General features: G+C 31.7%; 1 protein-coding gene across 2 annotated transcripts in view; it reads left to right on the forward strand.

Moving 5' to 3' along the window:
- The window catches only part of IntS6 (integrator complex subunit 6), a 42,998-nt gene that overhangs the window by 15,354 nt on the left and 12,905 nt on the right, over positions 1-14,739 (forward strand). For both annotated transcript variants that reach the window (XM_076467419.1, XM_076467420.1), the window contains exons 4-5: positions 1,192-1,372; positions 3,866-4,006. In XM_076467419.1, coding sequence (XP_076323534.1) covers positions 1,192-1,372; positions 3,866-4,006 — 322 coding nt within the window. The remainder of the gene's footprint in view (positions 1-1,191; positions 1,373-3,865; positions 4,007-14,739) is intronic.

The following is a 14,739-nucleotide window of genomic DNA, read 5'->3' on the forward strand; positions in this document are numbered from 1 at the left end:
GGTAGTTGTCCTAACTCAGCTATGCATTGGTCACAGTTTTTCAGTTTGTTTCCCTCTCTTATCTGGGTCTGATCCACCAATGTGTAGTATTTGTGACATTCAAGTCACAATAGCCCATGTTTTACTGTCATACCATCTTTATGACCATGTCTTTTCTCTGGGTTTACCCCTAATATTGGACAGTATTGTTGACAATGGTGGCAACTTCCCATGAGCCAATGACCTTTCTAATTCTGTTTAAATAGTCATTAAACTATTAGAGGATTTGATTAGGTATGTGTTGGAATGGTAGTTGTTGTTTTGTACCTTAAATAGATTGGTTAGAAAACTAAATTAAACATATTTTTGGATTTTGTGTTTTATAAAACATATTTGAAAGTAAGTTAATTTCTCTGTCAACAAAGGCTTAGACAAAAAAAATAAAATTACATTTAAGTAACTAAGAGTGCCCAAATCCAAAGCTGCATGCATGAGTATGTCAGTGTGTACAAAATCTGTTGATGTTACCAGTATGATGTATTGCTCTACAGACACAGAAAAAGAAAACTGTAAAATACAGGCAATAAAACTATAAAATTGAAGTGAAATTTATATCAAAAAAATGGATAGAGTTGAATATGGCAAAAAGTAACTTCTTCAAAGAAGAAAGGTATTACTCATTTGTTTCATAATTTTCAAAATGTTATATCTCTTGATATTGAGGATGTAGCCACAGTTAGTGTTAGGATAGACAAAATATAAACTTTTACCTCACAAAGCTTTTGATGTTCATTTAGGAGGCATTGGGTGTTATGAAAATAAAACATTGTGATAAAAAACTGGTGCTCCACAGACCCCATTAGTAATTATAGGGTTAAGATATTTAAGAAAAATAATAGCATGGATATGTTAGCTATAAATGAATATAAATGCTTCTTTATATGAAATTATAAATTACTTGATAAAGATTAAAGCTTCTATAAACAGTGTTTATTAGCAAGTATCTATAAACAGTAATGTTTCAGTCAGTTGAAAGACTAACATATTTCTTTATTAATGAATACTTCAGTTATAGAGATCTTGAAATAATTTCTCTAGCACTTTAGGTTCTTGTAGCTAATAAACTAGATTTTAAATTTATTTTATTATAAAACAAAAAGCTTTACAAGGACATCATCTATATATATTGTATATATTATTAATGTTTCTTAGTTGAACCTTCCAATGTCCTCCATGCCTGGATCTGAGCTAACCAAGGAGCCTTTCCGATGGGACCAAAGATTGTTTGCGTTAGTACTGCGTTTGGCTGGAACCCCTTACATGGAGCGAGACTCAGGGTCTGTAGTGCCCCCTGACAGTTCTCCAATTGATGCAATGTGTGAGGTTACAGGGGGTAGGTATTTAGTAAGAGAAGAGCGTGAAGCTGACCACGTCCTGGAGGACCTAGAATCCCAAGCCTGCATTGTCTTGGATTCTTAATAGATAATCAGGACCTTCATGTACTTCTGTCTCTTCCTACCACATAACATGGTAGTTAAAGTATTTAGAAAATATAATACACTATATGTTTGCATTAGGCTGGTGGAGTTTCTTTTTCTTACAGGTTTCCATATTAATTGTTATTACACACATTTATTAATGTAAGGTAAAATAAATCTTTGTATAAATGTCTTAAATTTGATACTTAAAATTTTGTTGACAAAATATTTTTTTTACATCTGAGAAATATAGGGCAGTATAATATAATAAAAAATACCATACTAAAGTTTTAATTTATTCAAAAGTGTAGTTTAATTTTTCTACCCTTAAGATAAATACTTTAAATTTTTTAAGCATGGTATTAAAGAATATAATATTCTGGGTTTATGAATTTTATTACAAAGAACTTATATAATTAATCAATCATGGCTACTTGTTTTACCAATTAGCTCACATAAAATTCCCATTTAACCTTAATATAAGCTTTAGAAACTTAACCTACTAACATTTAAAAGCACAGAGTAGAGAACACATTTAATTGTAAGTCAAGTTTAAAGAATAAATTCTTTCAGTGAGAAACATTTATAATAGAAAAGATTGGCCATTATTTTGACTTGATTGAAGATACTTAAGTTAACTTCATGCCTTGCATAATTTGCACACTTAAACATAAAAGAACATTTTAAAGTTATAGAAAATCGTTTATCTGCTATTGCTGCCAACAACAGTTTTTGTTTCACTATCTACTCAGTCTTCAACCCTTTTCAGAAGGGTCCAAAGGCTGTGTCATCATGTTTGACTTAGGAACTCAAATTAACAATATTGAAAAGCTAGAATATATGAAATAAGATCCTTGTATGTTTTCATTTTTCTGAGATATGACTTGTGTACTAAATGAAAGAGTGATTCCATTCACCTCTTTTCATTTTTGGAAATGGTCACTTATATACACTTTAATATATGACATGAATAACCATTTAACAGCTTAGAATGTCTTTCTAGTGGTTTTAAACTATTTTAATGTGTCGGAAAGCTACTTATTTCTGCTATAATTTATCATGCTTAGTAACTAAGTTGTTTTTTAAATATAAATACAACTTAGTTACTAAGCATGATAAATTATAGTGGAATTCTGTGGTTACTGATACAATGATTTATGATTTTTCAGTTATTCAGCTGTAAATCTAAAATATTAATTTTTTTTTTCATATCCTCCATGTGAAATTTTAAAAGGCTTAGCAACCTACATCAAGCAGCAACCAAGTACAAAGGTTGTAGCTAGAAGAGTTAATTGTTTGCTTTACTTCGTTAGTTACTGTTCTATATTTTAAGAAAAATAAGTTTAATAACTTATTCTAACTGGTAATAATCAATATAATGTGATTATAAATAATTGAAATGTGAGTATATATTAGAAAATACTGTCTACTAAAGCTCAGCCAAGAGAGGGTTACTTTGTAAAGACTGAAGGTCAGCTGTATACTGTTGGATATGGTAACATGAGTACACGTGTGCCACATCATTGTAATTTCTATATTGTAGGCCAGGCATGTCTCAAAGGCCAATGTAATAAATATAATAAATTTAGATAATTATATAATGCTATGAGATATAAGCTATTTGTCTAAACATTTATTTTTGTGTTATAAAGTGTTGCCATTATAGAATGAAAGAAGCATAATTTATATTTATTTCCTAATTTTTATGGTGGTTATGAGATTAATCAATTTTACTGAACTCGTACAGAGATTTGCAAGTGAAAATAACAGATAAAATATAAAGTTTTTTTTTTCTTAAGAAATGTTTGATAACTATCTGGACATTATAAATATTTTGCACATGAAATTTGACATTTTTTTGATGCTTAAAAGTATTTTTAATCTTAAAATGAAAGTTACTCTGCTTGTTGGATAGTCAATATGCAAAAAAGAAAGAAAATGCTTGAGAAAAACATTGATTAACAAACTTTAAGACTTCATATACAAATTATTTTTTTTTATTGAAGCATTGTCACTTTTATTGATAATCTGCCAAATTTCAGGAACATATGTTTACAGATTTAAAAGTAATAGCACAAAATTATTACGAAGTCAGTCCCAAGGACCAAGCCTGTACTGAAAAAGTGAAAGAGGGCAAATCTTCTTGTATTTTAACAGTGTTGAAATTGCTTAATATTTTATCAGACTATATTAGCAAACTTCCTGCCTGATTCAAAAGTTAAAAGAAGGATGGAAAATGTATTGAAATATTAAATAATAGCATAAGTCAAAACAGTCTTCTTTTTCTTTTTTTAAGAAATTTAAAATGTTGATAGTTTAGTATCATTGTATGTTTTAAATAAAAACTTTTTTTATTGTTTTATTTTATGCATATTTCAGTAATGGTGATGAAGTATTGTTTTGTACAGGACGATCTTATGCTGTCACTTCTCATAGAGTACTGATGCAGTGTTTAGAGTCATTGGTACAGAAGATCCAGGGTGGTGTGGTCATCAACTTTGAAAAAATTGGCCCTGATCCCCCTCCTGTTATTAATGAAGTATATTCAGGTAACCACATTTATCATTTATGCTGTTAGTATTAAGGGAAAAAGAGAAAAAAAAGAAAAATAATTTCACTAAATTTAAGCTTTGATTAATCTATTTATAACAATGTTTTGAGACAACACAGGATTTGTATTCTTTGCTTATGAAGTGCTATTACCATCTTCTAAAACAGGGGTTCCCAACCTTTTGGCACTCGCGACATGAAAATGTAATTCATGAAATAAAACTAATGTTATCCCAAGCTACTTCTAACAAGGCTTTGCAACCCCCCTGCCAAGGCTTCACGACACCCTGGGGGGTCACAACCCACCAGTTGGGAACCCCTGTTATAAAACTACTAATGTGTTTTTCTGTGAAAAACATATTTAATACTTAATGTATGATAGTATGAGTAGTTATGTTTTTATTTTTTATTTAGAGTTTGGAAGAATTGCTCAAATACTTTCCCCATTTGATTGCAAATATGGAAATATTCAGTTTTTTTGTTTTTTTTAAGTGACTGGATGTGGCTAGTTTGGTAGGAGGCCATTTCTGTGAATCCCGATATTTATGGTTTGCATCCTGTTACTAAAACAAATATGCTCAACCTTTTGTGAAGGCCAAATCCCAATATACAGTCAAATAACCCAATAGTTGAAAGTGGACACTGTTAGTTAGCCTTCTTCCTTTTAATCTGTCAGTTAAAAATTAGTAATCATTTTATGCAGGTAGCCCTTGTACAGCTTTATGCAAAAATTATAGAATAAACAGTATTTTCTAACTGTTAATGTAATGTCAGAAAAGTCATTGTGAATAAAATTTTATCACAGAATTCTGAAAAATAATATACTGTATAATACCTATTTGATGGTGAATTTTGTAATGTTTCTTATGTTAGGCAATTATGTTTTGCATTGATCATGAGAACTCATCCATATGTTTTTATGGACCACTTATCTTAATTTTTCTCAAAATGTACCATTAAACTTTTGTCATAGCATATTCAAACAGAATTTTAAATTATTCATTTTGCTTGATAAACTGTAACCAATACTGGGTTTTAATCAGACCAAAAATAAATAAACCCTTACATTCCACCTAAATGGCATTAACATCACATGACCACCACCTGAAAAACACTCACCAAAAGTATGCATCTAGGCTTTATTTTTGTTGCCAACCATGATATACATTCACTGTTGTTGCTGCAGTCTTACCAAATTTTGGCAACAAAGAAAATGACACAATAAAAACTGCAACTTCAAATTTCTGAAGTAAATGCTGAATACCTTTCATAGATTTTGCTTCACAATAAAAACTGCAACTTCAAATTTCTGAAGTAAATGCTGAATACCTTTCATAGATTTTGCTTCACTGTCTATATGTGGAATGTTATTAATATTGGTATGTTGGGAGTGAACGAGAGTTTATTTAGTAGCTGAGCCAAATATTACAGATATAATAGCATTATTTGAACTTAACTACCATCACTTTAACTAAATTGAATACTTAGTGATAATTTAGCAAACAAATTGTAACATCTTAGTCTATAGTTTTCTTCCAAGAAATGTTTCTCTGCCTCTTAATATTTTACTTTCAAAGACAGTTTCTTATTTAATTAATATGCACCATGACCTCATAAATTTAAATGTCCATTAATACCAAACATCACTCATATTTACTTTTCTGTTGTTAATAATTTGCCAAAAAACTATGTCAATTAATTTTGTGCTCTGATAAGTAGTGCAGAAAATAATCAGTAATTTTGTGCCTTTTTCCTTGAAGAACCAGTAAAACATGACAAAATTTGCTTTGTTTAAAAAATGAAATCTATTTGTATGTGGTTCCACTGGACACTGTCCATATTAATATCTTATGTCAGATAAAATTAACTAGTAAGTAGAACATTAGTGAACTGTTATCTCTTTCTTATTTCTCAAAGGAATATTTTTTTAAATAGGTTTAATTTTAAGTACTTGAGAATATTTTCATAGGGAAAGGTAATATATATTACAGTTCTTGACAGCCTGTTAACCAACACTGAAAAGTTCTTGCCGGTGCTGAATTGTTTTGTCTAATAAATGCAGCTGCAAGTACAGCTGTATAATGGTGTGAGTGCATGTATACTTATTAATGTATTTTTAGAGCACTTCTCCATACTTTTGTACCAAGGATTCAAAACATGTTGTTGTATTTTGTACATGTGGACAGTAATAATTACCACAAGTTGCTCTACCTGGTCTTGAACTTTCCAAAGGCCATTTGTAAACATTAATAATGGTAACCTTAATATTATATATATATACTATTTATTTACTCTATTGTTTAAAAAATTAAAGTATAATGCTAATGTATAATCATGATGAGCTTGAATTATAAAATGTGAGTTTTAGTGAGCAGAAAATTAACTGCTGAAGCAATTATTCTTCACTAAAGTAGGAAGCCATTATTAAATTAAAATACCTAAATTCATCATCAGTTCAGTGATAAAGTACTGTTCGTACATCTTGAGCTGAGATGAAAATACATATTTTCTAACCACATGTTAATAAGTATACATTTTGGAGTTGTGTTTTTCTAATGTGATCTTTGAGACAGGCATGTGTAACTAGATTTAGAGTATAAATTGTAAACTTTATGATCTAATAGCCAATATTGTTAAGCACATCATGAAAACAAACTGTAAAATAGGATAGTACTCACCCTGCAAGAAGTAACACTTTCAGCTGACATCTACTTAAAGAACATAAAGTGTCCAGCATTTTCAAGTGTGAGTTTAGTATGAGAATCTATAAAACGTTTTCCTGTGGAAGTTCCAGGAGTTTAAACTAAATAAAACTGAGGGTCTATAGTAAACTTTGAGACTCCATATAAAAATTTAATTGTACCATTAAAATACAAAGTCTGAAAATTATATTATAGTGTTATGGTATAGTTTTGTTACATTAAACATAATATTCATCTACTTGATGTTTTATAATTGTTGGAAAGTTATTTAAAAAATAAACAGTGTTATGTGTCACATTAATTAAGTTGAAAGTTTACCAAGATTCTAAGGCTTGTGTCTTTACTGTTGGAGTTGGGAAATTAATGGATTTTACACAACAATTAATCCCTGGGCTCATTAATTGATTATTCTCACATGAAAATAGATAGTTGTAATAATTGGAAACAAAAATTTTAATTTGTGGATTATTTTTGTGAGTAGTAACTTTTAACTTGTTAAGCTGAACAACCTTTTATTACTCTTTGACTATAGTTCTAGGTGCATTGCACTCAGTACATAACTACCAGTGTAGTTATACTAACTACTTGAACTTAGGATAAGGTGAGCATATTTTCACAAAATTGTGGGAGAATAAGATGAGTATCTAAATGACATTGAGGACAATAGTTGTGATTGTTCTGATGGGTCTTGTGTGCTTAAAAAACTTAGTCAGACATGTCCAAAAGAGTTCCAGGTTACACAGTCAGTTGCTGAGGTGATAATGTCTTCACTTGTACTTGGTTGTTCAATGTTTTTACATGCACAACCTCTTTTCTTATACTACTTGTGCTTAGTTGCATTGTTTGATAGTTCCTGTGCTCAACAGTTTTATCTGCACAAGAACAAAAATTAAAATTTAAGTTTAGGCCAAAATCAGCAAGATAGAATAAAAGGGGGCCTGGCATGGCCTAGCAGCGTTAAGGCGTGCGCTTCGTAATCTGAGGGTGGCGGGTTTGCGCCCGAGTCGAGCCAAACATGCTCGCCCTCCCAGCCGTGGGGGCGTTATAATGTGACGGTCAATCCCATTATTCGTTGGTAAAAGAGTAGCCCAAGAGTTGGCGGTGGGTGGTGATGACTAGCTGCCTTCCCTCTAGTCTTACACTGCTAAATTAGGGACGGCTAGCACAGATAGCCCTCGAGTAGCTTTGTGCAAAATTCCAAAACAAACAAAAGAATAAAAGGTCTTAAAGGTCTTTAGAACAACATGTTCTTTGGTTCTAGTACTTATTTTCATCTTTCATAGTTTAAGTTATTATAAAGGCTCAAAAACCTGTATGAATTAATAACACTGTTACTAATGAAAAAATAGAATGTTTTTTCATTCTAATACATTTCAATTAACCCTTTTACTATGGGCTCAGTACAATATTTGCAAGTTCATCTACACATTTACTCACATTAAGTATTTGCACTATAACTTTTGAAATAGCATGTATGTATTCACAAAATATGATAATTTTAGTAAAAATTACAAGTATTTTATAAATAAAAAATTGGATATTTTAATTAAGTTTTTTACTAAAGACTTGTTTGTGAAAATATCGTCAGATTAGTCTGAGTGCAAAGTGGTTTGATGTTATTAAAAAACTTCATCCCAAGAATCTCAAATTTTATTTGCATAATCTCTAAAATGTTCTAAATACATTTCAAACATTTGTTTTCAATAATACTTTATATTTTGTTATTTTCTCTACTCTAACCATGTCACTTAACCTCATAACCATCATAAAAATTTTAGGAAATATAAATTATGCTTTTTTTTCATGCTAGAATGATTACATATTATAACATGAAAATACAAATATTTAGTATAAGTATACTAAGTCTCATAACACTATATATATTTTTTATTAGATTGATCTTCCATTCATGCCTAGCTAACATTACATAACTTGCATTGATGTGCATGTGCACTCATGTTACATATCCATTAATATAAAACTCACCTTTAGTCTTCCCTGTCTTTTAGCAGTCTAGTATATATATATAGTCACATTTCAATTATTGTACATTTTATATATATATATATTACTATTTAGAAATAAATTATTAAATTTATTTTTCTTAAAATATAGAACAATAAACAAAGAAGTAAAGCAAACAGTTATTTCTTCTAGCTACGACCTTTGATCTTTAGTTGCTGCTGGACATAGGTTGCTAAGCCTTTTAAAATTTTGCACGTGGAGGATATCAAACAATTTTACTCACACACACACACACACACACACACACACACAGTTGAATAGCCAAAAAATTATAAATAATTACACTGATACCATGAAGTTCCTCTATAATTTATTAAGATCAGTAACTAAGATGTATTTAGATTTTTTTTTTAAATATGAAACTACAAGCAGACTAAAGACACAGCCTACCTTCTGGAAAATTTTGGTTTGAAAAAATGTGGTAGCTTTTTACAGATTAAAATAGCTTAGAAAACCACTAGGGGAACATTATAAAGTGTTGATTGGTTATTCACGTGTTAAGACTATCTATAGACCCTGAATTTTCAATAAGGAGGCATACTTCCACTTTCTGTAATGTTACCCATGTCATATTTTTTTCATATGTTATCCAAGTCAGTTTTGGACTAGAAGTTGTATACTGTTTAGTAATACTAATTCTACCACAAAGTTTTATTCTGAAGTTTAATATCTGGTTGATAGTTCAGTATATAGTAAAGGTGATGTAGAAATATAGAATAAGTGAAACTCAGTACTACAAATCTACATTAACTGAATTGTTTAGCTAACTGCTTATTTAATATGCATTTTATAAATCTAAGTTTGTATGATAGGTTCACTGAAGTAAATACAAATATAATAATGGCCTACCACTATTTTGTTGTGCTTAAAATGGAAGTTATTTTAAAGGCAAAACAATTTAGAAACATTATTTTTTCATGTTGATAGTTCTGTTGCTAAAAAAAAAGCTGCTACTATTGTTGGTAAATTGATTGTTGAATAAAGAATTATGAAAAATATGTTTTTTATTTTTTCTTTGACATCAGTTTCTCTCTGTCTAGAAGACAAATATGATATGCATTGCTCACTGTCATTTCCTGGGAAAGGAGAATCTCTTTAATTCTAATAGTGATAAAAAGTCACATAAACTGCATAAATTTTAAATTTTCTTACAGTTTTCATATTAGAAGTGTAAGAATATTATTTGAAGACTATATTTTATTTTCTGCTTATGTAAATTTTTTGTTTTTTTTACTTCATTATTAGTTTCATCATCTGAACTTTATTTACAGCAGCCAAAATTTAATAAGAAAAACTATTTATTTGCAGTATTATTGATGCCAGTATGTAAATCAGCAATGCCTAATATCAAGGTGGCATTTTAATTTTAAAACATTATCTTGTATCTCTTCAGAGATTGCAAAATGGATAATGTTGTAATTATTAGTTTGTATGAAAAGAATATTTAGAATAAATTGAGATTTCTAGTATAAAAATACATCTGGATTCATTCCAGTGAAATATTCCAATTGTGTTTTGGAATTAGAGTTCACATAATTTTTATTAACCTTTTGAGAACGTTATAAAAGACATTTTTCATCTCCACAGTAAAGCTGTAAATTCTACAATATTTCATACAATTTGATTCTTTAATTTGTAGTGCTGAAAACAGTTTTATCACAGAATTTATGGGAAATATTGTATTGTTTTCCTAGAAACTTCTAAAAATTCTTATGAAAGTGTGAGAATGCTGTTAGACCATTCTGTTATCTTAATTGATTATTGTACAAGTGTACAAAAAAATTATCAATACAACTAAGTTATTAGTGTTTTCAAACAACCCATACATGAATTACGTTAACAGTAAATGGCTAAATATTTATAATACAAGTTTCTATAATAATGAATTTATTATGTAATACATTATTCATTGGTTGTTTAGAAACTTTTTACAAGCACCAGTTGAATGTTTGTATTTGTTTGAAGTTCATCTAACATGAAGTTTTGCTTACTTGGTTATACTTTACTTTAAACATTAAAAGATGCTCAAGCTCAATTGGCTGTGCTTTGTTCCTGTAACATGTTATATTTACATTTTTATAATAATTCAACAAAGTTGTTGCATGATGCAATTTTGACTCACATTGCATTAGGTTTTTGTGTGTGAAAAATAATTTATTGCTGAAATAAAAAGCAGTCTTCTAATATCTTGTATTTTCATTTTGTCAGTGATAATTCTTAAAGAAAATGTTTGAATTTCAAGACAAAGCCTCACTTTTACACACAGAATAGCTTCTCACCCTTTTTCATGGGAACTCCTTTACTCATACTTTCATTCTTCTGCAAAATACTACTCTGCTGGGATGAATAGTCAAGCATTCCAAGTCTTTTCTCACCTACCCAATATTTGATACACCTGGGCATGTTCTTCAACTCTTCTTGGTCTGATTTAACATTCTTTATCTGTAAGCTATGAAATGTCTTAGTACCAAGATTTACACTTATTATTTATGCCCTATGTGAGCATAGTTCTTTTGCTTTTGAGGACTCTAACTTTGCTAAAAATGCCAATCCTGTAGGCCATGATTGCATGCACCTCCTCCAGTGGAATATTTCTTGGGATCCATTGCCCTTGATAGTGTAGTTACTAGTTCTCATCAAGAACTTGCCTTGGTGGCTTGACTGTGGCAATACCACAGTATGCAGCTCAGATTGGATTTGCATCTTTTCACAGATGCTTCTCTAAAACAGGGGTTCATCTCTAAATAGTGACATGACTTCAGGTATGTGGACTCTAAAGGACTATTGAATGTACATCAGCATACTCCAACTTCTTGCAGTTTCATGGACAAGTTCCCATTTCCTCCCTTTTCTTATGAACTCTTTTGCAATTTGGGCTTATTCACACAGTGTACATCTCATAGCTTGACATGTGCTGGGAGATCTGAACTTGGTGGTAGATTACTTCTCTCAGTTGGGCTAAATCTTACCCATGTAATGGTCTCTCTGCCCTCAAGACTTTCATTGGGTTTGCTCTGAGTTGGGCATACCTCATTAATGCCTTTGCCCACTCCTCTCACTACCAAACTTCCATTCTTATGGTCCAATTTTCTCATCTTTTAGCCCTTTTTCTTTGTGCCTATCTTCCTCTTTGTCTCTTCCCTTGTGCTATCACCTTGATCATCATACTCCTTTTTAAGTTCTGGTTGTACTTATTTGGCTTACACAGCCCTGATTTCCCCAGTTTTGTCAACTGGCATCCATATCCCTCTTTTTTGCCCCATTTCCCCTTTCTCATGCTTAAACCTCACATACCTCTTTTGTACCAAGATATGTCATCCTTTCATCTTCATATGTGGTATATTCCAATCCATTTCCTGTTGGGCCAGACATTATGATCATTTCTTTTTTATTCCACTCCTGTCATCCTTAAACTTTGTGTCCATCTATTAATGAAAGTGGCAAGGTTTTTATGTTGGATCATCTATCACTCCCTTCTTCTGGGCTCTTGTACTGTGCCTCACTTCTCTGCCTTTTGTACATAATTATTTGATCATGGATTGTTGGTTTCCACTTTAGCTGGTTATTGAGCACCTTTGTCAACTATATTTTGCCTTTCCCTTTACTGCTGGGTGTATTTTTCTTAAACTCTCCACTTTATTCAAATCCTTGCTTCTTCACTTGTCCCTTATCTGACTCCCATGTCTGAGTTGGACCTTGATATGGATTTAGATGCTCAGTTTGAGCTGTTAACTTCCCATTCTTTATACCATCTTTCTCTGAAGATATCCTTCCTTCCTGTTGCTGAGGTTACTTTCAATTGCTATCAATACTTCTCACACACTCTTTCATCTTGCTTATTTACTCTTCTACCCATACTAGACTCTTCTTCCTGAGACTGCAGCTGCTCAGAAAGGTTATTATTCTTTCCATGCTTGTTCAGACTCTGTTATTTTTGTGTGTGTCTTGTTCAGGTAGTGTAGAGTTGTTTGGTATAAGCATCTATTTTTCAGGGTTCCTTTCATTTTTTCTTTCTTTACTGCCTTCAGTTCCATCTTTGTCTAGGGACTCATTGCCTCCTACTCTTTCTGGACTGATTTACCAGCTCTTCCAATTGGTGTGTTCTTCTGTCAGTATTAATGCTTGCAGGCATTTTCACACTTCCTCATATCACATTTGTTGACTGTCTCATTTTTGCTAACCTATGAACATGATCTTTCATGTTGGCATGTTAATGAATCTGCATAAATTCATCCTTCATTATTTTTGTAAGTCTGGTTGTTTCATATCTTGCAGGACTTCAACTGTATCTGGTCACTATTCTTTAATCTACACACTGTCTTCAGAAAGGTCAATAACATTTTTTTCCATCACCCTCCTCTTATAGGATCCCACTAAGTGGTTGATGTAACCTCTTGGAGTATATTTGTCTTCTAAAATCTGCATTGAGACAGAAGTAATGGAAAGCATTCAACCTATCCACCCTAGCTCTGTCAGTGCTCATTGTTGGTATAGAGTAATTCATAAGTCCACTAGAGATCTCTTCATGGTGTTATTAAACTTACTGAACAGCCCAATCCAGGCTGTATCATTTCATAGACTGTTGTGGAAAATCTGCAATCAAGGAAGTGACTGCCCACTTTTTTGCTCATTTTCTGGCTTTTCAAAACTGTATTTAGTGGAAAACCTTTCTGGCAAGTATCCTATGGGGATCTGGGTGCTTCTCCAGATCTTCCTAATATCAATCCTACCCCTTTCCATTCTTCAGTTGGAGTACAGGAGATTCTTGTTGTGTACTAGTTCTTAGCTTCTGGGGTGGTGAACCTTGAAGAGTTCTTTGCTGATTATGTACAGCACAATATGATGGGAAGTAGGGTAATGGTTGTAGCACCCTCTTTGTAGATTGGGTCAACCCTCAAATAGCTATTGTGCTCTCCTCCTACAGCAGGATGTAAGACATACACAGTATGGTCTGATTGTGCCCTATCCACACTACCTTTCTTGGCTCACTGACCATTTGTGTTGTAGGTGCTTGGTTAGCCATGCAAAAAAATCTGCCCATCCCTGCAACCACTGGGACTCTTTTGTTCCCACCCCCTCCTATTATTTCTGGGTGAAGAGTATGCCCTGGGCCACCCAAGATGCAGTTTGCCATGAGTGTGCCCTGTGGAGTCCCTACATTGGCTGTTATAGTCTAGGTTAAATGGAAGAGAGTTCATTTTTGTTTACACTGGCCCCTCTGCTATTTCATTGAGGGATTTTAGCTATTCTGTGTCAAGAGGTGAGATATCAGCTCAGAAGTCAATGTTTTCCTTCCATGAAAATGCATTTCTGATAGGTATTAACTTTTGCACAACTTGTTGCTTGTCCTCACTACTTCCGGTGCACTTTATTTTTTGTCTTATCTAATAAAAAAGTTACTTTGAATGTGAGTATTTTGGGGGGAGTTATTGTGCAAGGAGGTTACACTGCTCACCCATTGGTGGAGGATTATTATTGCACGATGATGTCATCGTGCACCATTACATTTCATATTACATGATTCTTAGGTGAGGGTTGGCTCACAAATCTTTTAGGCAGTTGCATGAAAGATCAAGCTGTTCTATATTAAGAGGTGAGTATCTTGTGCAAATACATTTTCAGTCATGGAGAATGTCAATACTAATGGCATGTCTATGAAATACATTACATTAGTTACTTCTTGGTATAAAATATCCTTTATTTTCTTTGCACTGTTGCACTTGAAGGATAGTAGAATGTCATCAGAAAATATTTTTGTTTTAAAATTATTTTCAGTAAAGAAGCATATTCAGAGAAAAATAATTAACCCAAACTTTTAGAATAAAGAATATGATTTACATTTTTTACTGAATGACCAGTTTGTTTGTTTTTATTCTTCCAATTTATATACATATGTATGAATATAAAAGTATGTTTTATATCTGATGTGTGTATCACATTGGTAGTTTATTTTAATGTTAACATTATTTATTTTGAAGTCTAAATTTAACTCTTGAATTATCATT

Source organism: Tachypleus tridentatus, chromosome 11 (genome assembly GCF_004210375.1).
Source record: "Tachypleus tridentatus isolate NWPU-2018 chromosome 11, ASM421037v1, whole genome shotgun sequence".
Taxonomy (NCBI): Eukaryota; Metazoa; Arthropoda; class Merostomata; order Xiphosura; family Limulidae; genus Tachypleus; species Tachypleus tridentatus.